We start from the raw sequence: 27955 nt of genomic DNA, 5'->3' as shown, positions 1-27955 counted from the left end.
TCTACCCCAGTAAATAAAATAGGCCAGGTTCTGCTGTTACCCTCCTTATGGCAGATTAACATGGCACATATCCATAGGAAGGGATTCTTCCCCCCCCGCCCCAGAGACAGGATCACCCCCATCACGTGCTGCACCTCAAACTATGGCCAGGCACTGAGCAATGGAGGAACAGCTGGCCTAGCCCAAACTCATGCCATGCATGATAACCACAGCCAAACCTTTGTCTCTGAGCCTCATCCCTATTTAGCTTGGATTAGAGAAGTGATAGTTTAGTTTAGCCTGTGTAGTACATGCATCTTCTAAAAACAGTACATAGTAAATATCTAAAATTTTCTACTGCTGAATTACATAGCTAGGAATGCAAATAAGGATAAGAAACTCAGGGAAGTGAGGTGACTTTTAAGTTTAAAGTTAAGTTTAAAGTTTAAGTTAAGTTTCATTTAAAGTTACTTTAAATCTGTCATTTTTATTTATAAATCTGTATAATTGTCTTACCGCTAATAATTTTCTATTTAAACACAAATTTCTATAATATTGGACTTGAATATATTAATGTTCTCTTTCATTAGTAGTGAATACAGCTCACTGTAAGTTGTGTTTGTCTTTTCTTCTTACTAAATTAATTTTGGTCACCATCAGAAAACTATAACTAACGGTAGCAAATGCATTGGCACTGGTGTGTGGCAAAAATATTATGTGGAAATACAGGTCTCCTGGCAAAAGGCTGTGGGAAAAAACATACTACACTCTCTCCCAAGTCTAAAACTTAGTCCAAGTCTAAGACTTTTAGACCTAAAACTTAGAAAGGCACAGAAATGTAACTGGCCTTTTCTTTCATACAGATTCATACTAATCTGTATGAAAGAAAAAAGGTGCTCTCATTATGAAAATGCAAATAAGCCTCAAAGCAGCCTTCAAGAGATGGCAGGAACAGATTTGGAGAGACACTATTTTCCCTGGCTATGAAAGGATGCTGAGAGCACCAAGAGGGCTACTAAGACTAAGAAGAGACAGAATCCAGGACAAAAAAAAAAAATCCCTCTTTCCAATAGCAACAGTAAAAACTCAAGGTTTTCCTGGGCAGGAACTAAAAATTCTTTATGACAAGATAGAGCAGAATTGCAACAATTTATTCAGTAAATCTTTGGAACCACCATGCCTGTAGATTTTGACAGAACTGTTCAAGCATTAAAATGATATTTTAAAGACCCATTCCAATCGATACTTCTATGATTCTAAAAATTTCAAGTGTAATTTCTCGAATATCGTTTCCTCTTTCTAACATGTCCACAACACTATGACAGCCACTTGAAGTTTATTTTTCTTTCTGATGATTTCTTAAGTTTTAGTAAAATAAAATTGAAAACATAAAGATTGCATGAAGTTGAAAAAGTAGGGCTTCAGCCTGAAATATAGCACCCATTTCGGCTGAAAACACACCCCTTTCTGTTCATAATCAGTCAGAAAAATTTGGGAAGACAGCATGTTCCTCAGTCTCCCAAATGACTGTTTGGTATGTAGAGCCAGAAACATTTTCCACCAGACAGACAAGTGGGAAGCTACTGTGAAGTATCAGCCATTACCTTCTGCTACTTGAATTCATGCACTTCCTTGGAAATCTCACAGGAAAAATGCAAAAAAGCTACAAGGCTAGATGATCATGTCTCTGATCAAAGAGCAGTATTTATTAAAACAAACCTATACCTGAAATGGTAAGATCTTTTCACAGAAAAAAAAAGCGTAAAATAAACACTTGGGTGATTCCTTCAGGTACAGCACTTCATTTAAAAATAAAACTAAAGAAAAAAGATATTACTTCTCTCCGCAATTTTTGCTTCACATGCTCATCATCATGTCTATAACAACACTGACAAATCAGGTTGTTAACTCACTATAGCTATCTCACTTTTGAAAAACAATGTATGTGTGCATCACTTGGCACAAAGGATTGTGACTAAATGTTAGCTCAGAAAGAATAATTAATTCCATTTTTCACATTATTTTGCTTGTAGGATTGATCACTATTTGAGGTTTTTCTCTCCAACAGACAAAAGACTTTAAAAGTTGTAAAGTAAATTATAGTACAAAGACACAAAGAAAACAAACAAAATTTTAAAGGCGCAAAAATGTTTACCCTGTTTGCTGTTTTTAAAAAATCATTTTTCTTCCAAAAGCTGTGTTGATTGACTGCCTTTACTATATATGAAAATGCATTTTAATATACATACTAAACAATTTTTTTATTTATACACTGAAAACTATTAAACATACCTTTGAGTAATCATCTGATAAAATCTCAAACGTAACCACTAGAGGAGAGAGCAAGAGAATTTTGAGTCAACAAAGCAAGCAGTTATTTGCAAGCATTGGCATAATCCTGAAAACATTTAAACTCATGCTAATCTTTAGTCATGTAAGTATTCCCCACAGGTGTCAATGCATAATGCAGGCATTAATCTTTAGCAAGATCTCCAATTATGTAACTTGATTTGCAAAACAATAAGTAGTTTTCTAAAACTTTAGAAACATATGATGCATCCTGTAATCTTTTTATTGTTCTTGTATACTTGACACGTTCCTCAACACAATGCTCAACCACGTAGTTTATCAGTGTGGGAAATGTCTAATCAAATCGTTTTCAGTAAGTGTGTGGTCCATGGAGCTCGGTAATCCATCAAAGATGATAAAAAATTAGGAGTTTGGACATATATGCATAAACTTGCACATCCAGTCCTTCCAAGTGTAAGCACTTTCACAAAAGAAGTTAAGGCTCAAAAAAAAAAATCACAAATGTGAAAGCTACTACATACGTTGAACACTACCATATTGAACGTTGCCTAGTTTTAATTGAGCTGAGTTGGGAACATTAGGGAGTAGCTGCTTCACCTAAATTAGTTCTATTTAAATGAGATAACTCATTTAAAGTTACCTGAAGTGACTCTATGCTTGACTTCAAATTAAACATATTTCTGTAGTCTACCAAGATGCCAGTTCAAAAAAATTTACTTTAATTAGCAGCAAGCATTTATAATTACAATGACTTCTACTCTTTTAAAGAGGGTTTCACTCTTGCCATACCTTCCTCTCCCCAGCCTCTGAAACCCTGCCTAACATTGTTCCTTCACCCTACATGACTTCTTGTAGTCCTGAGGCAGAGAGCACAAAAACACCCCTATGCTCTTATTACGATTTTTATTTCTTGCATCACTTCCGCACACATCAAAGTTCGACCAGTTCAATTCTTCTGTAATGAATGTGCTCATCTCCTCATTGTTGTGGTCACCCCTACATCCCAGCTTTCAGTTATCAGTCTTCCAAACAGAAAAACCTGAAATAACAACACTCCCAGCCCCCCCCCCCCCAAAAAAAACCCAAAAAACCCAAAACCCAACTAAACAAACAAAATAACCTTATAATTACTGAAATTTAAGCACCCTAAAAGCTCAGAGCTGTAGCAGCTCCTGCCCTGGTCTAACTGCCAGATGATTCTCCCTTTCTCATTGTCTAGATAGCTCCTTATTTTCCTCACCATAGTTGTTCTCCCACCAAACTAGTAGCAAATAAGGTGCAATTAGGGCCTTGGCCATGCTATCATCTACCCTAAGTATTTGTTTCCAGAAAACAAACAGAAAACCAAACCAGCAAACAAACAAACCAACACCCCCCCTGCTCTGGAAATTCTCTTTAACTCTGTAACTCACCTACTGAGCTGGGCTCCAGAGAGAAAACAGAGCAATCCCACAGTGTGTTCTCCTACCTTACTGCTTTACATAACAAGTAAGAAGGGAGATCTTGCCACCAGCCAGCCATTGAACCTTTGTCACATTCACCAAATAGAACACAGACTTCAGCCACATTCACCCTCAGAGCCCCAGACTTTCTGGCTCAAGGTAAATTTTACATCCCTCACACCCTCTTTTCCAGGCAAGGAAAGAACTTTGAAATCAGAATAAAGGGGAAAATTCAGAGATGAAGACTAGATGGTTTTACTCTAGATTCCTGTGTTCCCCTGAAGTTCATTCTGTCTCCTCACAGGGAGAGCAGAATTTCTGCTGGAGTCCAACCTGAATTATGTATGACAGACATGTACTAACATGTACTATTATGTACCAACAGCCATGGCTCATACTAACCTTCAGAATCTAAGCATCTTTCAAATTTCTGGGATAACTGATAGGTATCAAAACAGCGGACCCTGGGCTTGTAAGTTCCTGAAAGAGTAATTTGATGTTTGATTAAATAAAAAGTTAAACAAAAAGATAACACAAAAGCATTTTTTTCAAGTATAATGTCTTAGATATACAGGCTTTACTGTGTTTCTACTATAAGTCTTCTGACCTTCCCAAAGCCTCTGTGACTGGAAGAACATACCTCTTTTAGTGACACAACCTTACAGCCTGGTTTCTGTAAGCACCCTACTAGTATGCAGGTTCTCCTAGCTACCAGATACATGGTACAGAATCTAGTAAAACCTTCCAGTAAATCTAAAAGACCAAGGCTCTTTATGTTATTAACATCTACTAAAGTATCCCATTTTGACAGTCACAAAATGCAGATTATCCTCCTCCTATAAAACAATACTCAAACAATGATGTTCAGAAGTTATTTAACATACATACACTAAAAGTAATTCAGAACTTAGCATATAACTGTATTATAGATGGATTTGTTTTATTAATTTTTATTTGTATTATAAACTCTAGCAGCAGGGGAGTTGGATTAGATGATCTTCATGAGTGCCTTCCAACCCAAACCATTCTATGATTCTAAGAATGTACATATTCTAAAGAGAAGAATGTTCCACAGCACCACTCTCAAGACAACTGTTCTATCACATGTTAAGAGTTTGCTTCCAGCAGAATGTCCAGTTCCACACTTCAAAATGAACTCTTAACAATTCTACCTGAAACACTCAGTCACTCTGCACCCAAGATTACCTAGGACTTTTGGCCTCTGTTAGAGAGACTGTTAACTCACCAACTGCCATAATATACTGTCCATCTCTTGATACCTTAATCTTTGTGCTAATAGTGGGCATTTCAAAGTCTTGAATAAGTTCAATTCTTCTACGGATATCTGTAAAGAAAAAAAATTGTACAATTAGCACAATTCTATCAGTCTAAGAAACTGTAACAGTTTCCTAAAGAAGCACGTTGAGTTAATTGAGTATAGGGAATATCCTTTACAGATACTATAACTACCACATTATAAGCAGTTTTACACAGTCTGCTAACCCTGAGAAGCAGACTACCCCTGTGGAAAAATAAATTAGAACTGCAAGGTAACTGCGTAACAAATCATTATACAACATAGTAGCAAATACTCATTGCACACTTTCACAATTAAGGCCTTGTATATAAGGTATTCCATACCCCATTACCTCTATGCATTTTTTTCTTGGTTAAGTTTCTTGGATAACACTTTCTGTGAATCTAAATAGCCCTTTTTATTTTGTCTAAGAAGCTTAGGCTAAAATGATGTAGTCCTGCTCTCTAAGATTAGCACAGCATCACAAAGAAGTTTATGGTCTGATTTTAATGAAAGGGACAACATGGAATCCATCCATCATGTTTCTGTTACAATCCACAACCCAAGTATTTAATATGTAAAATTTAAAACACCACTGGTTATATAGAGTTCACATGAAGCTCTACGAGAAGTCAAAATAACTATCTGTAGTTTAATTCTGTAGTTTTTATATTATGACTTAGGGATAACTTCTGTGTATCAGTCAGTGAGGAGTCTCCTCTGGGCCTGCACGTTATGTATGTGGAGTAGTCGAGTGCGAGGGGAAAACTCACCCACATCTTTCTTCTGTAAAGCTCTTTTCTTCCTGTCAGAGAGCCACTGCAAGCAAAGGTATACATCAGTCTTGAGCTCATTATTCATACAGGAACCCGAGAATCAAAGTTTATCCAACCATTTGAAACATAAGACATTTAGGCCGCTGATTATTTTCTTGATTATCATCTAATTTCCCTTCCACTGATAAGTTTAACCATTCCACAAGAATGGTACAAGGTCGTGCTGCTTACGGGTCTGTGGACCAGCACCGCCACAGCCAGAGGTTCACTCATTTAAACTGCATATCAAATGTAAGAAACACTCAGAGCTGTTTCCCGGTAACGATCCCAACACAAGCGCACATGGACCGGGCAGCTCAGCCAGGCCGGGCCGGGGCTCGGCCCCCGCGCCGGCACCGCGCGGGTCCGGCTCCCACCGCGGGACCCGGGCCGGGCCGGGCCCGTTCCCCACGCCGCCCTCACCTCCGGGAGGCTCCTGCCGGCGCTCAGGCTGTAGATCTTCACCTCGTTGAGGCTGGAGACCTGCATGGCCGCAGCCGCGCCCGCCTCTTCCCGGGCAGAGAGGAAGCGGAAGGCGAGGCGCTTCCGCCGGCTCGGCCTCACCCGGCGGCGTACGGGGCTGGTGGGGTGGGCAGCTCGCCACTGCGGCTCTGCCCCGCCTCACACCGGCGATGACGGGGGAAGCAGAGCAAACCCGCGGGACAGCGACTCCCCTGGCTCCGCAGCTCACAGCGAAGCACCTCCGCTGCCGCCTCGTCCGTGGGCGCTGCCCACGGTCCGGCGCTGCCGAGATTCGGGATGGGGGGAGAGGGCCGGAGCCGGGGCGGCCGTGAGCCCTCTCCGCAGGGCCCGGCCTGTGTCCGGACACAGAGAGCCCTGTCTGTCCGACAGGAGTGTCCATCAGGCAGCTGTGGCGTCATTCCCCATGGCCTTCATGTGAACTCAGAAAGGCAGGAGTTCTTCCTGCAGCCTTGCTGGAGGAGGTTAATTTTCTCACCCTGTGGCAGACCGTGTCCCTTAGCCATGGAAAACAGTGAGTGCGGGATTTGCTGATCAGAACCTTGACAGCAACCATAGAAAGACACATTCTTATTGGTTTGTAGCATCGCTATTGAAAAAAGAAAAAAAGAAAACCAGTATGCAGAATTCCAACCATTCTTCTTCCAATTTACAGGATCAAAACCAAGGACTGAAATAATGTATATCCAGTCCATATGCATGTTGAAGAAACAATGAAAATCGCAACTAAATTTTTAACAATGCATAACTCTGGCACTGAAGCAGTTTCAAATAAGTCTATGCATGGTGTTCCCTGAATGGTGTATCACAACAAAGATGATACCGATATCATGACTAAAAAGAGCTCTCTATTCGGTGTTGTATTAAAGGGTGTTAGAGCTGAGATTCCTGGGAGATGAGCACACCTAAATACAGGTACCTGTAAGTTTAAGCTAGGTGTTTAAGCTCCCATTTCAGAAAGCTAAGGCTGTACTTGCTTACATGTAGGTTGTCTAGTGACATCTGAGATGCCATATTGTATCCAGGGCACCTGGACAGGGCTGACACAAGACCAATGGAAAATCCAAACCCTTCTGTAGTGTAATCTGCAGGAAGGATGTGCAGGGACATCTCTGGTGGCACTAGAAGCTCAGGCAGCTGAATCTCATCCCTGGTAAATGCGGTTAATTAAGCGTGAGGAGTGTGATGCAGCAGCCACTGAATGTCTTCTGTGGGGTGAGTTTGATCAGGTGCCACAGTCTGATTAGAGCACCATGAGCTGTTAATAGACATTTAAAACTGAAATGCTGAATTCACTTGTCCGCAATTCTGGGTATTGTAGGGAATCCCAGACATCCACGGGGGGTTGGTTAATGTGACTTGGAATGTGCAGAAGACCTGTGTTATCCTAGAACAGCAGCTTCAGGACCCAACAGGATATTCAAAAGGCATTCAGCAGCATCTGATGTCTGCACCTACAAAGAATTCCTAGAGGTGTAGAATGCTGAAGATAGCAGCTTTCCTTCTAATGTCAGTGTCATAATAACCTAGGCAATTAATTCTGGTTATCTGTTGGAGAAAGTTGTCTTGGGAGATACTTCAAGTGGGATATTTCAATACCCTTAATCATTGTCTGCAGGCAGAGTTTTGCTCCCTTGCTGTGGCAGCTGAAGAAGTACTCACAATTACTGAGAGAGGCAAAGTCATAGAAAAGTTCATTGCTTTGGTGGATGAGAGGGAGCAGAAAGACATGTGATGATCATGAGGGAATTAGACAGCCCTGAGATCACATGGCACCACATGTGGGGCCGGCCAGGGAAATGAGCTGGCAGAGCTGTGTTACCACCAGACTGCAGCACAATCCTAGTCCCACAGCATGTCTGCCTGCTCCTTCCCCTCCACCTTCACTGCTGCTTTATCCAGCCTAAAAATATGTAATGGGGTAAAAAGAAAAAAGTTTGAAAAGTCACAGTAAACTGAGAAAATACAATAATGGAAAACATTCAACAGGACATTGCTTAGACATTAACATAATTCTTGTCTCATTTCTTGTTAGTTTTCTTTTAAAACAATAAGTAGCATAAAATATTTCACTTTAAAAATAGTAAAAAAAGCTATATAAAGGGGGGAAAATGGCATTCCTGCTATAAAAATGTTAAGGAATTAAGTAGTGTATATTGTAGAATCCAGAAATCCAACAAACCTACAGCTTGGATTTTACCTTATTTGTTATAACAAGCATGTGTACAGAAAAACATTCCTAAAATCTAGCACCACTGCAGCAAGAAACGTTTCTCATCTGTTAGCACTAGTTTCAACTTATGTGATTCTAAATTTAAGGAGATTATGAGAATGTAACATTTCTAAAATCAATTATGCAAAGCATTTCCACAGCTTGAGACTGCAACAAGGATCCAGTTAAAACTGTTCTTGGTTTGTGATGGGAAAGAACTGCCTTATCTAGGTGATCAGGTCTACTGTACCTTTCAGACCTGTAAGCTTTGGGTAAAGATATGTATGATGTAGATACTTAAACACCAGTTAAGTATGTTTTCATTATTAAAATGTATAGTCTAAAGAAACAAACAAAAAAGAAGGATTAGACAATAATTACTTCTTATGTGAGTGCCATCTCACAGATCAATATGTTCATTTTTTCCCATAATTTCTGGAAGACCCTTTGTCATACCCAATGATTGAAAAGAATTAGAATCATAGCAGTTATGAGAAGTGAACATTTAATTAACCCAGAAATGAAAAAAAACCCCAATAAGCAAACAAAAAAATCCCTACAAAATGGTTATTTCAGCTACAAATCTTCTCAGTGTGTTTTTCTGGACTGCTTTCAGTAGAGACTTGCTTCCTCCACACATGAATTGCTTTTTATATATCACTAAAAATGTTAAAAGAGAAGTAAAGGAAGAATCTTTGGCTAACCTAAAGAATCTATACATTTAGGGTCTAAGACCTTGACCTACATGTTAGCTACCTAAAGCATTATTTACATGGCATCATTCAGGATGCCTTACATCATCTGCTTCTTCCTAGTCCTGAAGACACTTAAATCTTTCAGGGGTCTTCATTTAAGGTTCTTGGAAGTGTCAAGAGCTCTGCTTCTGTGCATGACCAGACCTGCCTGCCCACAGCATCTCAAACCCTCTCAGTTTATGACAGGTCATGTGGAAAACCAAGAGCATCCTTCTGTTTAATTTCTTGTAGGGGCTTCATTTACAGAGAAACATGAGTTAAACTTACACCATTTTTGGAAGAAAATAAGCCCCCAGTAATAGCGGAATTTGCCTAAGTATGACAAATAGTCCTAAGTATTAGACAGCTCAGCTGGAAGATGAGAACTGGATAACCCCCAGTGAGGAGGCTCGACTCTTTCTTGCAGAGATGCCTCTCAGAGGCAGGTACCCAGTGTTTAGACACTTGTTACCTTCAGAGCATACCTGGATTAGAAATGCCTGGAGAACATCATCCCACACAACCTGTGAAATACTCCCAATGTCTTAACCAAGCTTAAGGCAATGTAAGACAAGCTCAAAGGTTGCTAATGACTTAAAGCCACAGCTACACATGAAAGAAGCAGCATCACCAGGAACGTAACCATCGTTATTTTGCAGACTCCTGCACCACATATTTGTTAAGTGAAGCACTTAGGGAAGTGCCGGAAACAAGAGTTTCTTAGAAGTCTTTAATTATTCCAAAAGATTCAGACTTGCTGAAGGTAGTCAGTGTTTAATAAAAACAAATGGCTTCTGCATTATTTGTGCCAGTTTAAAAGACAGCAAGGAGATGCAAAGCTGCCCTAGTCAGAGGTGTGACAGAGCTTTTAGGGCACCAGGCGCAGCAGCTCCCTGTGCTCCGGGAGGGAGCCCCGGCCCCCTTGCACCCACCCGTGGATGCGGCGGCCGCCTCGCTGCGCTCCGCCCCGACCCTGCCCGGCCGCCGCTCCGGGCACGGCCGCGCCGGGAGCCGCCGGGAGCGGCGCGGGCACGGGGAGCGCCGGGGCAGGAGAGGCAGCGGGCAGGTAAAGCAGCGGGCTGGTCAGGCAGCGGGCAGGAGAGGCAGCGGGCAGGTAAAGCAGCGGGCAGGTAAAGCAGCGGGCAGGTAAAGCAGCGGGCAGGTAAAGCAGCGGGCAGGTAAAGCAGCGGGCAGGTGAGGCAGCGGGCAGGTAAAGCAGCGGGCAGGTAAAGCAGCGGGCTGGTAAAGCAGCGGGCTGGTAAAGCAGCGGGCAGGTAAAGCAGCGGGCAGTGCCCCGCGGAGCCCCTCACAGCCGAGCTAGCAGCGCTCGGGCGCGGCGGGGCCCGGCGCGGGTGCCGAGGGGCGAGTGCCGCACCCGCCCTGTCCCGCACACCTGAGAGCAGGACGTGTGGCGGGGATACTCCGCGGGAGCTCGGGAAGGAACGGAGGATTGCGGTGTGGTGCCAGCTGCTCGCTCTCCTGCCCTCATCTCTTTGCTTCGTACCACAGCAGTTGTCCCTCTGTTCTCGCTACTGTTCCATCTGTGTGGCTCTGCCGATACCGTCCCTGTACGCCAGGGCTTGCCTTCCTCCAGCTCCTTACTATCGAGCCTGGGAGGAAAAAACACAGAGGAGAGCAATATTCTGTCCTGCCAGTGGCACCTTTTGCAGCCTCTATGTTTAGCAGAGGTCTTGCTTTCATTTTTCCTTGCAAATGTCCAACAATTTGAGAGAGAATATTTATCAAGCAGAAATTCTTTATTACTTTTGGGTGGTTTGGTGAAACCTCCAAGCTCCCCAACAGGCACTGAACTTAAAGCACAAGGCAAATGGAACAGGCTGGGAGGGAAAAGGGGAGGAGGAAGCTTAATTTCTTCATGCAGAAACTGGATGGAACAATCCTGAGAAGGAAGGAACAGCCACACTCTTTCCGTGACATTCTGGAGAAGGTCATGTTCCATTTCAGCCTGAGACGCACAACTGACTCAATTCTCCTGGTGTTTCTGAAGAAAATAAATCAGTGATCTGTTCTAACTCTTTCTGTTCTTAGGGAAGGACACATTTTGTGTGGTGCTCTTTTAGCCACTTACCTGCTTTGAGTTTCTACAGTGACCAGCAGTGAAGGGAAAATATTAGATCATGTCGGAGTTCTGGCTAATTTCTGCCCCAGGAGACAAAACAAATCTGCAGGCATGGGAGAGAATGAACACTGTGACATCTAAATCCAACCTGTCCAGCAACAGTAAATTCCATATTCCAGACTTAAAGGTAAGTGAGGAAGGGGTTTGTGTGTGGGCAAAACAGCAGCATTAGCCAGGACTTTTGGGATAAATATGGGATTTATCATTTGGGATAATATGCAGAGCGTAGAAGGAGCCTGTGGTTGGGGGATGAGTTGTGTTCAGTCAACTGAAAGTTGATCAGAGAGAAATAAGTCATTGTTCTTGAAGCTGCTCTTCACAGTGGAAGGGTAGATGTATAAGGAGTAAACATGAGTGAGATGTTAAATAGCTGATCTATTGCATTCCACGTACAATGTGCTCCTAGTCATCAAAGTCATACAGCATGGTATGTCTTGGATTGCTAATGCAAAGGGAGCAGCTGACTATCCACAGCCATTGCAGCAAGACTACTGACAGAGAAGAGTGTTGCTTTTTTGTGTGCACAAAAAAGAGAGTGATAAGATTTTTATCATCCATGGACCTTATTTTTATCTTCTGTGGACCTTACCCCATTGGTGGTGGTGAGAGTCTGCTTATGTTGAAGGAAGTAAAGCATTTGGAGTATCTGAAGATGCCCATTTCCATTCTATTTGTTCCACGTAAAATTTATTTCTTCTCCCTTAGATTGACCCTACATAATGTTGAGCTGGCAACATTACAAGAAAAGGTTTGGCAATATGCTGCAATACCATAAATATGGGGTTATGACTGACAGTGATTCAAAAAGCAGATGTTGGTCAGAAATGACTTTGTGAGAGACTTGCTTTGGTAATGACAGAAACACAGACAGATACCCCCTTTTGAATAAGTGCTGCTTCCCTTTGTTCTCCTAGTACATCTGACTTGTTTGTATCTGTGCATTATTTGTGTGCATTTCCAGTCACTATTTTGTCTGGTTAAAGACTATTCTATGGAGCTTGATGATAGAGGACAAAGTGAAAACAGGAAGAAAGACACTGATGTGCAATCTTGAGATTACACATACTTTTTTCCTATATTGGAAAAGGCTTTTTATGCCCTAGCTCTTGGGGAAAGGAATTGCTACTATTTTCCACCAAGTAAATAAGGTTCTGCCAAACGGTTAAATTCATGTGTACTGAGGACAAGTCAGTCCCCTTAAGGCTCTGCCAACAAAAACCTTAGACAGAGTTGTGCATCTTACTCCTAATTCTCATCTTTTGCACAGGTGGGGACACTGGATGCTCTTGTTGGTCTGTCAGATGAGTTGGGAAAACTTGATACCTTTGCTGAAAGGTAAAATAGATCTTATATACCACCTACAAATGAGAAACAGACGTTTTTATGGGATGGTATGTCCTTGTGTTCACCTTGGTCTGACTCAGTTCAGCCTGGACTACAACTGGTCTAAAATGGATAGGCTTTGTTTAACCCTTGTGTTGATTGTCATGGAGTTATCACAAAAAAAGACTCATTCCTTAAAGTTTAGATGAATTATATCCATGGTTGCTTTGTCAGCACAGCAATGCATTCGAGTGGCAGTGCTAGGGAAGCTGTGTCTCATAAGGAAACTTTTAAATGATGGGTTGTGGGGTTATTTTGTTTTGTGCTTTTGTTTTTATTTTAAAGAACGTCCTCCCACCTCATCCAGAAACTTGAAAAAACAACATTTAGAGAATGTGAAGTCCTCCCTGATCTTGTTTTGACAGAATATTTCTATTGAACCTTCTATCCCTTTTCAACCAGATAGAGGACCTCTAATGATTATATTCATTTGAATGAAGTCCAGACTGCTCCCTCTCAGGCTTTTAAACTCCTTAAAAACCAGAATATTGACTCATATTGCATCAAACCTACTTCAGCAAAGACTCACATGATCTCCCTGCTGACAATTACCAAGTTTGCCTTTTGGGACAAAGTGACCTGGGCATACAAAAGAATAATGTAGTACAGCAAGCTAAGAAAATGACAGGTTTTAGGATACTTCATGGCACAAGGTAGACTTTGAGGCAATGAAGGTATAAGCTGCTGGGTTTTTCTGCTTTGTTCTACTTTTTGCTTTGGCAGCTTACCTAGTTTTGGTCACAGACACATGCATTAGCTCTGGGTCTTTTTGCCTTTTTTCTCCCAGTCTAGACTGATAAGCATTTTCTTGTCTAAATATGCTCAATCCTTACATAGATCTTTGTGTGGCAGTTGCAAAAATCTACAGAAACCCTGATATAAACTGTTTGCATCTATGCTAGGCAGTTTAGGTGAATGTTGGTCTGCTAGAATACATTTCTCCATAGGATTTTTTTTTCTGATTTCCCTAGTGCTACACAAGGGTTGTATTAGAATGATTGCATATGATAATTCTGGGTTGCACACAAGATTGATCTTTTAGAATCATAGATGCGATTCGTATCTCGAGTTGAAACGGACCCATCACCATCATTGAGTCCAACACCCTGCTCCTCACAGAACTACCTAAAACTAAACCATACTGATTCTTCAGGACTTTAAGCAAGGCAAAGCAACTTAATTTGTCAACAAAACCATCTCCATTGTGACCCTGCCAAAGATACTACCCCATATTCTTTGATACATGTTCCATCTTCTTCAATTATAGAGATCCTTGAGGAAGTGGAAAGGGGGGCAAATTTGGGGACAGATAGTGCCCATACCTGCTATCTGTTCTAATGGAAAGTGTTGGATGATCCTTGTTGATCCTTGTGGATCTCTTCAAACTCAGAATATTCTGTGATTCTGTGTTTCTAATCAGGGTAGCAGATAGGAAGCAGCTGGTTACTCTGGGTTTGAGGGCTACCAGAAATTATCAGAATTGATTTTTCAGAAAGGCATAACTAATTCCCAGCTTTGTGAAGCATTAGGAGTTCTGAAAAGCTGAGTTCAGAATCCATGTAAGATCGTGGAGGGCAGTTAGAAGTGAAATGTCAGTAGGAGCTCCTTAGGCTCACTGGCTCCTGTTATTTTTGTCTTTACTTGCCAGCACCATACAGCTGCTTGTTCAAGCTGAACACCACTTTACTCCACTAATTGTCCCTTTAATGCCAGTAATGACTCTTTCCCTCTGATGGGCTCTAGGGACACGGAGCAAAGGGGTCAGTGAGGCCCATCCACTGTAAGCTGCTGAGGCAAGGACTCTTCCTGTTTGTCTCATTTGCCTGTCAAGATAGGTAATCAGGAAAAAATCAAGATTTAACAATAAGAAATATGTTTGGAAAATTAAGAAAAATACATTAGTGTAGTATCAGAGAATAACAGAAGAATCAGATGTATTAGCAGACTGAGTCCCACAAGGGCATACAAAAGCATTTTGCATTAAATAAATGCCTCAGGTTTTATGTCTAAATTGTGATTCAAGGGTTAAAATGCCAGGCACTCTCACTTGGTTGAAGTAAATGGCATCCAGAGGGTTACAAGCCTGTTCAGATGACCTGAGCATTTATGTTCCTGGTTCTGTGAAAGAGCTGCCTGCTGAACTGTTGCTGGATAAACACGGCTGCCAGTAAAGCCAGGCAGTGCAAACCTGTCAGCGCTGCCTCCTGCCAGGACAGCAGAGAAGGGGCAAGAGTTTGCAGGAGCTATTGTTTCCACATACTTTTATTATTTATTTACACAGGGAGGAGGAGTGTTTTTCCATGTCATCCTGTGGTAGCATGGAGCTCTCTCAAAAGCTGACAGTTTCCTCAGTCACTCTTACCCAGGAGTTCTCTCTGGTGCTAGGTCAGTGGCATACCTGGGAGTGGCCTCAGATTGCAGGACTTCTGCTCCCTGCAGTGTTTTGGAGGCTTGGTGGGTAGCACCCTTTCTTTCTCAGTATCATTTAAAGAGTGTTAGACTTTTTTTCTTTTTTTTTGGAAGCTAAAGACATTGCAGCCATTGCAGAAGCAAAACATTAGTCTCAAGACATAATGGTAGGTTAAATGGAGTTACTCCCTTTACAGATTTTTATTATTACTTCTTGAAGCAGTTTTGCTGAAACTCTCTTTTTATAATGCATCATTTGATCATGATATTTGCTCAAGATGGGATTCATCTTATCTAAAGGCAGAGATCTGATACTTGGCTGTGAAAACTGTCTATTGTTGGATGTCAGTGGGGCTCCTCCAGGGGTCTGATTCCTGTCATTTGCTCCAGACATCAGTGGTGTGGAGGCAATAGGTTCTGTCTTTGCATGGGAAATATACTGGGTGAGTGAATCCCACTTGCTTTCACAGGATGCAATGCAAGGCAGAGACGCTAAGGCAGGACTGAAGAACATTCCTCTGGCACAGTGTATTACACACAGAGTGGCTGTATCCTGCTGCAGGGACCATGGGATGTGTGGGTGGGAAGGGAGCCAAGCCTTGCCTGGGCAGGTAGGACTGTCAGGTGCATGAGAGCACACACCTGTCCGTCCCCCCCCCCCATATCCATGGAGAGAGGCCAGAGCTGTCTCCCACCTGTCTGTCAGCCACCAGATGCACTCAAGAGTCATGAAAGCAGCTCAGACCCTTTGGAGAAGCTCCTGGTTTATACACGTCCCTGTGAACTGCTTTCTCCATAATGTCTTTAACCTCTGCTATGCTGTTGGTTTCACCAACTGCTGTCTTGTTACATGTTCTTTGGGCTCTTTGAGCATCTTGAAGGAGACAAAACCCAGCTCTATCTACAAGCTGAAATTTGCAGAAGTGCTTGGTAAGGTTGCAATTGTCAGGGAAGCTTGGCCTGGATCCCTCAACCCCCCCACAGCCTGAGTGTGGGAAATATGTGCTGTACCCTAACAAGCCTCAGCTGGGTCTCTATGGGGCTGCAGCCAGGTGGTGAAACAATACAGCAGCTCTGAGAAAGGGAGGTGAACTGGAGCACAGTGGTATAGATTCCTCCTACAGGCACTCTGAACTGCCTCTGTCCAGGGTCATGGGAAGAATTATTTGGGTTGAAAGGCTACTTTAAAGATCCTCTGGTTCCAACCCCCTGCCATAGGCAGGAAAACCTTTCATTAAACTAGGTTACTCAAACCCCTATCCAACCTGGCCTTAAATGCTTCCAGGGGCTGGGCATCCACAGCTTCCCTGGGCAACCTGTGCCAATGCCTCATCACCCTCATAGTAAAGAATTTCTTGATGTCCAGTCTAAATCTTCTCTTAGTTTAAAATTGTTGCCTCTTGTCCTGTCACTATAGGCACTGGTAAAAAGCCTCTGTCCAACTTTCTTATAGGAGCCCTTTATATAGTGAAGCCATTTTTCTTTCATGTTCTGCAAAGCAGTTGCATCTTTTTTGATGCTTTCCTGGTATGCATACCTTGCCCAAAGTCCCTTTTCTGCTCTTGAAAACCACAGGACTGGTCACAACACCACATTGTCCATCTACATAAAAGTGTCCAAACACTGTAGATGCCTTTTCAGTCTCCAGTTCATCTGCAGCTGTAGTAGTCTCCTCTTAGTAAGGAAAGAAAGAGAAATGAAGCAGAAATGAAGCCTGCTGTTACACTCCCTATCACAAGGCCAAGGATTATGTCCACTTTGTGTCTCCACCAATTTAATGGTCAGGCAGTAACCTTGTAGCTTCTAGGTTCTTTACAAGGTGCAGTCAACCTAGGACAGTTAGGGAACTACGTACCAAATTCTATGAATATTTTTGAGTACAGAAGGATACCTAAACAACCAGAAAGTTTTGCAGCCTGTATGAGACAGGTACTTTGACTAGAGACAGGGGGAACTACTCCTAGAGGGACTTGATTAATCCATTCCTTAAAATGAGTAAAGAATAAATAGCATAGTTGTCATTATAGTGCAAGAGTTCTATTATCATTACATTGCAAGGGTTCCATATTGCCAGAGTTTCATACCTCCTTGATGTCTCTTGTAGGCAGCTCCTCCAGGCACTGACTCTTCCTTGTCCTCACAGCAGCCAACTGACTCCAGCTCCCACCAATCCACTCTTTTATAACACTCTTCTAATTGGCTACAGGTGTGGCCTGTTAACATCAGGCCTACTTCTAATCCTTAATAATTGGCTCAGCAGCAACTCTTTAGGGGGTAAAGCTACTTTCTATGCTCCCTTTATTTACTTGTGTTCTATCCCCCTACAATTCCCCCTTTTTCTTTTAATTACAGAGTGGCAGCATTTCTAGAAGGACATATTCAAATAAATTAACATTATGACACATTCATATATTTCATTTAGAACTAAGAGCTATACAAATGTTCAGATAACATATTATAGTACAAATATATACATATTTTTCTGAGTCTTGGTTCAGTTTTGCAGCTTTTCTCAGTTTACAAAGTACTTATCATCAAAATCTTTTATACTCATATTTAACAAATACTAATAGCTACAATTAATATATCTTACCAATAATTTAGTATTCAAGTCCTTTCCCCAAATCCATGGGGTTATATAGTTGAATCCTGTTTCCCCCAATCCACAGGATTATATAGTTTAGTCCTAAATCCACAGAGCCATATAGTTTAGTATTTGAGTCCTTTTTCTCAAATCATGTCAGGATCACCATTTGTTGTCATTATAGTGCAAGAGCTCTATTATCATTACATTGCAAGGGTTCCATATTGCCAGAGTTCCATACCTCCTTGGTGTTTCTTGTAGGCAGCTCCTCCAGGTACTAACTCATCCTTATCCTCACAGCTGCCAGCAGACTCCAGTTCCCCTCAGCCACCCAATCCACTCTTTTATAACACTCTTCTGATTGGCTACAGCTGTGGCCTGTTAACATCAGGCCTGCTCCCAATCTCTAATAATTGGGGCTCAGCTGCAACTCTTTAGGGGGTAAGATTACTTTCTATACTACCTTTATTTACTTATGTTCTAGCCTCCTACATGGCACCGTGGAGACTATGTTCTCGGTGGGGGGGAGGGGGTCGTCTCTCGTGTCTCATCTCTCGTCTCTCGTGTCTCGTGTCTCGTCTCTGCACAAATCACTATTCTGGACTGGGTGGAAGGATTTGAATCTAGCTCTCCTACACCTTAAAGGAGTGTCTTGTCCACCATGCTGAAAGAGAAGAGAGAAGGAGTCCTGCAAAGAAAAGGAGTAAGAAAAAAATTCCCCATCAAGCAAGATAACACTGCTATTTTCCCCTGAGTATTTTCTGAGAACCTTTTCTCAGGGAGCTCTAAGGATTTCTTCAGCATCCTATGGAACAGATCTTTAGTGTCTATACATAGCCTCCTTTGCCTTCATTGCCTTGGGGGTTTTAAACATGAGTTTCTTGTCATTCTTGCCTTCTGGTTTCTGCTATGCATAAAATGAGTGTACAGAAGACTGAATCTTGATATTCTCTAAGTCCAGAACACAGGCAAAATGACATTACCTATGTTTTTGCAGAGATCAGTGTATTTAGAGGTAAGACGTTTAGTTCTGCATTGTGTCCTAGATTTTTTATTATAATTTGAATTGCAAATTAACCTGCCTTTCTTCAGAAATGTTTTGTTTGGGCATTTCTGTGTTTATTAGATCACTGTGAAACTGTTTTTTAATAATTTTGTTTCTTCGCTAACAAAGCTTCTTTTGTTACACTTAAGTGTAATAAAGAAAATAGCCCAGTACATAGGAGAAGTTATGGAGGACTCAAAAGACAAAGTCCAGGAAAATCTTCTGGCCAATGGAGGTAGGTGCTGTAAATGTGGGGTTTAAATGCATTGATGCTGCTTTTGCTTGCTTCAGAATATGAATATGTGGAATTGAAACCCTCACACTTCAGAAAGGACAACCATCAGCAACATTTTATAAGAAATGTGTCTAGCCTGCTCCTATTTTTCTCAGCAGAAGCTAACTTTGGAGTGAAGATAAAAGTAAGAGACATCCTTGCTCACTCCTAACATGACTTAGCACACTCCTGTGCCCTGCCTGGGCTTGATTTCTTAAGGGCACCTAAATCACATTCTGTATGGTTGTGTGACAACTGTCAGTGATCTGTCAGTAATTTGCATTCCCCAGCTATTCTGGAAAAATACAACAAAATTTGATGTGGTATGCATACTGATTACAGACTTACAGCATGATGCTTTTGGATAAAGTAAGAGTGTACACTCCATCTCCCTTTATCTGCAATGTTGTACTTCAGACCCGTATTAGTAAAGGATGGGGAGGAAGTTCTTTTAGAAATGTCCTTGAATGATATAAAACTGATGCTTGATGGCTGCAAATGTTCAAGAAATGCAATAATCCCATTTACTGTGTTTCAGGGCTAAAGGATAAAATGAAATGTCTCCAAAGTATGTTGAGGACTGATGGTTGTGGTGTTGTTACATGCATGCATTTGTGTATATTAGTGCTAGACACAAGTCTTGGTCTGGTTGTAGAGATACAGTGATCAGGTTACGATGGATTTCTCAAGTAACAACCTCATAGCTTGATCACGATATCCCTATGACTTGAGAAACAACAGGTTTCGTTTATTTCCTTTGTTTCCCCTTTTTACACCAATTTTTTCCCTATCAGCTCTGCATGTGTTCTATTAGAAGGATATGGAAATTACTTGCATGTCTTACTAATTTCTCTGTCTGGGTTCGGTCATCCAAACAAATCATATTGAATTAGGGTATTAACCTTTTTAAGATTACTGACGGCATCTTAAAAAATGAAGTTAGCTTTAGTATATGAGGATTCCCCTAATATATTCCAGTGTCAGTCTTCATAAGCATCAGCAACTTTACTGATGTAAAGTTCTTCCTTTAATTCTTCTTCAACCAATTCTTCCTCCTTCCCTTTCTGATTAGTAAAAGAACTATGAAGTTGAACACTTTCTTGCAGCTGTGAAATCAGAAACAAAATTATAAGACATGATTTCTTGTTGCACAGTCCTATTTCATACTATTTGACCATCCCAAGATTGTTTTAAGTAACGCTGGCTTTAGCTCACGTGTATGTAACCCCAATAGCAGTTGGTAGTGTCTATGTGTCTAAAAAGTTTTTTTGCTAGATTTTTAGGAACAAAAATGCGAAATAGTAAAAAATACAGCACTTTTAGTTACATGAACTTGCACGCACACACACACACACACTCAACTTTCCAGTGGATAACAGTTGAAAGCAGCCACATGCAAATTTTCCTCTTATAGAGGGAAATGTGTGCTTGTGTAATATAGAAACTTTTAATATATCATAACAGCATAAACAACCTTTCTTGAAATGTAAGTAAAGCTTTCCTTCAAAGATTTGCACCAAATTCTCTTCCATTTATGGAAATGTTAAACCTAAATGAATTAAAAAATTTGGTAAGTGGTGGAGCCATTCCTTATAGTGAACCCAAAACAAAGCAAAATGAGAAGCATAACAATTTTGAAGAACTGAGTGTTTTGGAGAGGAAGTATTTAACATTGTGTTTTAGAGCTGGTATGTAAGTTAGATTGTGAGACATGCAGGCTGTGGGTTCCCTGGGCAGCTGTGAGCTGGTAGGAATAATCTCTCCTGGGTGGGCAGCTGTGTGAAGCCTTTTAGAAGTGACTCAACAGGTTCCATAAATGAGGGATGCCATTCCAGGAGCATCAGGGTGCTGGGGCTGCTTGGCATTTTAAACACAGCTGTGCTAGTTCACAGTAGTTTGTTCCATCCCCAGGATCAGGCTGCTTAACTAACCTGCACCAGTGCCAGCTACCACTGGCAGGCTCACTCAGGAGTGAGCTTGAAAAACTGGGCTGAGAACTCATGCAGTGCTCAACTGCCCAACATTTGGATGCTGCTGAGATTCAAGGAATGTGAGGATAGAAAGGACATGTGAGGTTCTTCAGGGAACTTTTATATCTCATCAGCTATAAATCGGTCAGTGTCTGTCTTTAAAGAGCCTGTGTCTGCAAAGCCCGAGCACACAAGCTTAGAAGAAAGGCAGCAGGGTGAAATCCTTGTGTTGTGTACCCTGTGCTGAAAATGCTGTGTGAACTTTGTTGCTGAAGTATTTTTGACCTGTCTGCCTTCCCCACAGAGATCACGAGCAAGCATCAACAGAGAACTGTGCATACAGCAGCTGTGTCATAGCTCTCCCAGTCTTCTGCTGTTTTGCCCCTTTTCTACACCCTCCCTGTGCAGGAAAATTTGCTCATTCCTGATGGGGTATTAGCAGGAAGGGTTGGATCTTTGCCCTATGACTCTTGACCATTGAATGTGGGGGACATTGACACAGCTGTGGTTTTGCAAGAGGGGGAGAACACTGCCATGGCAAGTGCTCTCTGCCTTCCAGGCAGTTTATCTCTTGCTAAGAAGCCTATTTCTCCTAACATAAGATTTTCCATGCTTTGGAAATCTAATAGGGTAAACTGACTCTGTTGTGGGGTGAGAGAAGCCCATGGAAAGGATAGTGCTCTCCTGCTAAGGGTATTCAGTATCACATGAGACTGCAGAGTACCCTCAGCCTGGTAGTATGGAAATTACACAGTTTTTCACATTCCTTCTCATGCATCTTGGTTCAAAAAGTTTTCCCATAAACCCCAAAGTCTAGCCCATAAGAAATTGTGCTCAGACCTTAGTGTGGGACTGAATTTACTCTCTGAACAAGGCAGCAAAGAACACTGAAGTGCCCCAGCATGCATGTCCTTTTACTTGGCACCTTGACCTTGTTTTGCTCCCTATCACCTTAGAGCAACTTCCCAGACATTCTCCATATCTACTCTCCTGGTCTGGAAGGAAGCCCACCCTTTAGGTGACATGCTTCTGGCCTCCTTGTCTAGACCTTGAGACCCTGCCTGCTGCCTTCCCCTTGTCTCCCTAACTTTCTGGGGGGGCAGTTCCAGCCCTTCTCATTGTGGCAGGATGCATGACTTTACCCCATCCTAGAAAGGTCTGCAAGAACACTCTGTAGTGGTGAGTTCAGCATCCAAAGGTTCTCGGACTCAGACAAAGAGCTGTTTGATTTCATGAGCTGCTGGAGGAGAATTTTTTATTTGGTACCATAATGTAAGCCTTAATGTTTCCTAACATTAAGAGCCCTTGATCTTCAAACAGTGAAACAGGAAAACCTTGTTCTAGGAGCTGGGTGTTGTATGTGTTCATTTCCCCTTCATTCTGGGAAGATGCTGTGGGTCCCTGTGGTCCAAGGGTGCTTTGTTTTGGGGGTTGCATGCACAGGTCCTTGCTGTGAATTTTTGTTCTTGGATGCTGTGACTGGATTTATCCATTATATAAATAGCCTCTAGCTTTGTGTGAAATGGGGACCTCTGTGTGCGAAGTCAATGAGGAATTCCTCATCACACCTGCATTTGTTTGATTTCTAGGGAGCACTTGACTGAATCACAGAGAAGTGACATCTGCTATGGTCTTAGTACCTTTGATCAGGCTCTCAGCAACCCTGAGTATTACTGCTGATCCTGGACACAAAGTATTTTTTTGATAGCTGTTGCTGGGATTAAATTCAGGCATATTGCAGAAATCTAGATTGAGATTACACAGAACTGTTTTTACTGTGAAGAAGAGTAGCTGTACACTGCTGTGTCCCACTGATGCAGATAATTTTACACTTTCTCTGTACTGTTAGGTGTAATGCAAAAAAGATTTTTGGTTTAACTTTTAACTTTTGGAGATGTTTAGGAAGTTGATTAGATTGGGCATAGGATCTGTGCATATTTGATCTAGATCAAATCTCTATAAGAATTGAGAAATGGGCTTCTGGTTAATGCTCTAAAGTTAATCAGAGCTATGCCTAAGCTATATCTGGGGACTACTCCCCAAAGCTTGACCTGCCATCTGGTACACTATCTGCTTTCATGCATCTCTTTTTCAGTTGACCTCATTAGCTACCTGACACGGTTTGAGTGGGACATGGCCAAATACCCCATAAAGCAGCCACTGAAGAATATATCAGAAGCATTAGCAAAGGTAAGTTGTACTCCAGATTTTAAGATGTCAGCATGGGGAAGTGTGTCTTTTGACTGGTTGTGATCCCTCCCCTCATGGTGGGAGAGGAGCCTTTGCCTTTGGTTTAGGCAGGAACAAGCTCAGAAGCACACACTTTGTACTAAAGCAGTTGATATTACTATTGCAGTATAAATTAAAATAATGATACATATATTGAAATCTATCCAGTCTGTAAGTATATGGTCCTTTATCAGATTCACTAGAATACATTGATATGTTTTGTGCACTTTAATCCCCTCCATTGTAATTTTCTTTTTTTTTTTTTCATATACTGCCATATTCTCCACTTCAGAGGTGTTTTTCATGAAATTGTTAGTCTGACATTAAATCAAAAGCCTTCAGGCTGAATGAATTATTTACACTGTCAGTTCATTCAGAAAGGCATGATGTGTTGTTGTTCAATGTAGGTAACAAATAAAACCCCTTAGGTACAGCTCTAGCACACCAACAGCAACAGCTGACTGAACCCTACTTTCTGCAGAGGCCTTTGTCCCAGGGGAGCTCTGACCCTGGCTCTCTTGGCCACAGGCCGGTGGTTTTAGGAGAACTGGCAGCTGTGTCTCTGTGTTAAGGTGGTAGTTGTGGGACAGAGGTGAGAACAAGGCCTCAAGCACTGCATTGACTCCCTTTTTTCACTTTGTTTTAGCAAGTGACTCAAATAGAAGCAGACCTGAAGACCCGATCGGCTGCGTACAATAACATTAAAGGAAATTTGCAAAACCTGGAGAAGAAAACGATGTAAGTATTTTGCATTGGGGATGCTGTTGTGTGGCTGAAATGCAGGCAGTGTGTGCTCACACCCATTGCTGTGTTTTGGTGGGAACAACTTTTCCAGCTTCAGAACATGCTCAGCATTTAGAGATCCAGTGAGAACAGGTGGTAGCTGATGTGGTCAGCATATCTCAAAATCAGCTCAGGGAGACTGAAGTTCCTAATAGGATTTTATTGACACTGTGAGCAGGCAGTCTTGGAAAAAGTCAACTGTTTTGCTCTGATGGGACTTCAGGGAGTCAGAGATTAGATGAGCTGTGTCAACTGGTGGGTTCCTTTGCCACATGGAGCTGTGCCCTATGTTCTGAACAGCATTTGCAAAGCTCCCAAAGGAAACAGCTCCGTTTTCTTGATCCTGCACCTCATTAGCATCCCACTTATATTTTTGTTTTCTTTTTTTTCTTCTGTTGGTTCAGGTAATGCACTGTTCAGGCTTCCCAAATGTTCTCTCTCCTGTCTTCATCTGCTTATGGTCTTTGCCTGTGTCAGTGGTGACACCTGGGTTTTTTTCTAGGATATTACTAGGGAGAATGGTAAAATCCAGTAAGTAGTAAATTTAAAACAACTTAGATGATGCTGTGCAAGCCCCCACCCAACACATGCTCGTATATACTATTGTTCCTACTCAGGATTGGGCACAGGGCACAGGTGGCTGCCTGCTGGCCAGGGCTCCAGCAATTTACGGAGGGAGAAGAATGGAGACCTCATGGCCAGGGACAATCCTCCTTGTCATCATTCCATCCATCTTTAAATGCTCTCAACTCTGGTGTCCACCAGTGCCAAATAGCTTGGGTTGAACAAACATTGAATAAGTTACCAGCCAGTTAGTTAATATTTACACTGGCCCAGGGAACCTCAAACCCAAACCTATTAGTTTAGGTCCTTCTTCACTCCTGCCCAGTGACAGGGAGCACAGCTCCTTTTCACACCTGGTGCTTTCCAGCCACATACACTCAGCCCTGGCTATCTACATGTCCTAGGAATTAATGTGATCAGGTGGGCTCAGTGTGTGGAGACCTCCTGCAGGTCCCACCTGTGCATGAGACTGCTGCTCTCGCTGCTGTTCAGCAGGAGTGTCTCAGCGTGCTGGTCTGCAGCAGTCCAGGAATGCCAGGTTGCTGTGATGGCTTAGGTCTGTACATACATGGCTCACTCTGCCTGCAGCACAGTCACACAAGCAGCTCAACAGGCTTCCTGAGAGAGCAGGTGCTTCCCACAAGATGTGGTGATGACTGGGAGCAGATGTGCACTTCCCAAGTATTTACACCCTTACTGTAAAAACAATAGCAGCAGAATGGTGTGTTTTACTTAAAGGGCATAAACTGGCTTCCTGCTAGTCACCAATATTGTGTCCTTTAGTATTAGTTACTTTTTGAGTCTTTTAGTTGCAGTAAAAATAACAAAACAGCTATTTAAGAAGTGTAGCTGTGTCCTTTAGCCACCTCTTTCTGGGCCTTCTTCTACCCCAGTATAGATTAGCATCTGCACCCACAGCACAATGCCCCCAATGTTCCACTGCTGAGTTCCTGCTACTGTTATTTTTACTTTGTCTTCTTCACTGTAGGGGAAATCTGCTGACCCGGACCCTGGCAGATATTGTGCACAAAGAAGACTTTGTTCTCAATTCTGAGTATCTTATCACGCTGCTCGTCGTGGTGCCAAAGTAAGGCAGCAGTGGGTGGCACTGAGTCCCAGGCCTAAACACCACAACCACACCTGGTCAGGTTGGGGCAGCTCATGAGTGCCCTGCTGGGACACAGGTGGAGCCCTTAGCAAAGAAGAAAGAACAATTTCTGCCAAGAGTGGTGCTAGCACAAAAGAGGGAGATAAAGACTGTGCCAAAGCTGGAGCAGGAAAATTGGCCTGAGGGTTCTTGATGGTTACGAGTGGGTTCTCAGTCTCCTGATAGGAATAGTATGAGCTAAAAGAAAACCAGATTTTGACTGCAGCCTAGCCAGTCTCTAAAAGGAATTAGACCTGTTCAACTCACAACCTCTCTCTGCTGGCTGCACCCTTGTAAGTGGCCATACATAGGATGACTGCTAACAGTGGGGAAGTTACACCATGTTCTCCTCAGAGCCCTACACAAAACTTTTCCTCTCCATATAGCCCTGTCCCAACACACACATACAGCACCATCACTCTTCTGTCTCTGAGAAACAGGTTACAAAAAGCTATCTGACGTACGTTTATTGACTTCATTATGTGAGTTTATTCACACTAAAAAGAGATTTCTCTCTTTGTAAACTCCTACCATACCCTTGTTCCCTTTCTCACTGGGCTGGCATTCACCATGAGTGCAGTCTAGCACCAGATCAGCTCTGGGATTATACATAGCAGATGTAGCATAGCTACCCATGGACCAGAGCAGCTTGTGCAGGGGTCCTGGAGCATGGGACACTGTGTGGCAGCCTGGAAGTATATGCCACATTCTTCCCACCATCAGTTTCCTGATACTGACCGTTCCTCAAGCCAAGATCCAAAGTGAAGACTGAGGCAATAGTATTAAGGGAAGCATCTCCTCAGCTGGTGACTAGGAGAGGAAAGGATAAGGAGAGGCTTAATGCATTTTAATGACATAACCAAGCACAAAGAGTTCAACCCTTCTACCCTAAGTTATTAGCATAATTAACTACATATATCAACATTTGCTTTCCAGTATATGGTATTTATTTACTGTGCTTTGTTTTGTGTTGCTCAAAGGTCAAGCTATGTACAGTGGCAGAAGACCTATGAATCACTCTCAGATATGGTAGTACCTCGTTCCACCAAGTAAGTGAAATTCCATATTAAGCTCTGTGTTTGTTTCAGAGATCCCTGTCTTGTTTCAGCCCCTCAAACTGGTGGATCCTAGAGGAAATCACTAGTCTAAATGCATAGGCTCCACATTAATGTATTTGCAATTCAAATAGAAATTAGTTTGTTGAAGGAAAGTACAGATGAAAGAAAGGTCAGTTTTTTTTACAATTAGCTTTTCTTTTCCAGTAATCTATTTGTTTTTACTTTCAACCAGACTGTTGCTTGTTTTTGTGTAAAACAGGCAATTGATTACATTAATTGAGGTATAGTTCAGATATATGCAGTCATATAGAGCTTTATGGAAAGTATTTTATAAAGATGAAACACTAAATCTGCATTTTTAATTGCTTCCTATTGTAGCATAGAATAATTCAGCATACTGTCATTTGAACTAGCAAAACCATATTAACTCATCCTTTCACCTTGGGTAAAAAAATCTTTCCTAGGACTTAAATATTCCATTACTCAGCTCATGCAGACTATGAAATCCAGTTCAGGGCACAAAAGCTGACCATGGTATTACCTGAAATGCAGAAGGTGGAAAGCATAGAGAAAGAAACAAGCTGTCTTATCTACTGCCTGTGATATAAACACAAGTGCATGTAAAGGTTGGGGGAATGTTACCAGGAAACACAGAAAAATCAGACAGGCAGAATGTGTGTGTATTCAGTGGGCTCAGGAACTAAACCAATTGAGTTTTACATTGAGATAGAGTAGCCAGTGCAAGTAAAGTCGTTGTTCACTATTTCTGTCACAGAGGTTTTGAAAAAGCAGAGTGTTGTTCAGTATCATAAATGAAAATAGAAAGAATTGCAAAAGGGAAAGATGAGGTAGGTAAAAAAGGCATGAGGGATTTGCCATGTCAAATCACAGCAGTGGATTTCCCTCCCACAGAATGATTGCTGAGGATGCAGAGGGAGGACTCTTCACTGTGACCCTATTTAGAAAAGTGATGGATGACTTTAAGGCTAAAGCCAGGGAGAACAGGTAAGAAGCCCTGACTACTGGGCAGGGCAGGCTAGCAAGAGATGAGGATCAGGTGAGGCTTGTTGTGTGTGCAGGATGCTGAATCCATCACTGGT

General features: G+C 42.1%; 2 protein-coding genes across 3 annotated transcripts in view; one reads left to right on the top strand and one right to left on the bottom strand.

The window, feature by feature from the left end:
• The window catches only part of NOL10 (nucleolar protein 10), a 53044-nt gene extending 46691 nt beyond the window's left edge, over window positions 1-6353 (bottom strand). For both annotated transcript variants that reach the window (XR_010783391.1, XM_066547216.1), the window contains exons 1-5: window positions 6267-6353; window positions 5802-5847; window positions 4978-5076; window positions 4134-4211; window positions 2272-2309 (exon numbers count right to left, since the gene is read on the bottom strand). Coding sequence is in view for 1 of the 2 variants with exons in the window: in XM_066547216.1 (XP_066403313.1) it covers window positions 2272-2309; window positions 4134-4211; window positions 4978-5076; window positions 5802-5847; window positions 6267-6332 (327 nt within the window). In the remaining variant the exon portion in view is untranslated. The remainder of the gene's footprint in view (window positions 1-2271; window positions 2310-4133; window positions 4212-4977; window positions 5077-5801; window positions 5848-6266) is intronic.
• Window positions 6354-11322: 4969 nt separating this feature from the next.
• Window positions 11323-27955, top strand: part of ATP6V1C2 (ATPase H+ transporting V1 subunit C2) — a 19231-nt gene continuing 2598 nt past the window's right edge. The window contains exons 1-8 of the mRNA XM_066547215.1: window positions 11323-11536; window positions 12677-12744; window positions 18980-19065; window positions 23170-23264; window positions 23950-24041; window positions 25639-25737; window positions 26778-26846; window positions 27768-27860. Of these exons, the coding sequence (XP_066403312.1) occupies window positions 11408-11536; window positions 12677-12744; window positions 18980-19065; window positions 23170-23264; window positions 23950-24041; window positions 25639-25737; window positions 26778-26846; window positions 27768-27860 (731 nt within the window). The 5' untranslated portion in view covers window positions 11323-11407. The remainder of the gene's footprint in view (window positions 11537-12676; window positions 12745-18979; window positions 19066-23169; window positions 23265-23949; window positions 24042-25638; window positions 25738-26777; window positions 26847-27767; window positions 27861-27955) is intronic.

This window comes from Molothrus aeneus, chromosome 3 (assembly GCF_037042795.1).
Source record: "Molothrus aeneus isolate 106 chromosome 3, BPBGC_Maene_1.0, whole genome shotgun sequence".
In the NCBI taxonomy this organism is placed as follows: domain Eukaryota; kingdom Metazoa; phylum Chordata; class Aves; order Passeriformes; family Icteridae; genus Molothrus; species Molothrus aeneus.
The sequence above is the reverse complement of the archived record's forward strand: the minus strand, read 5'-3'. Positions and strand labels throughout refer to the sequence as shown.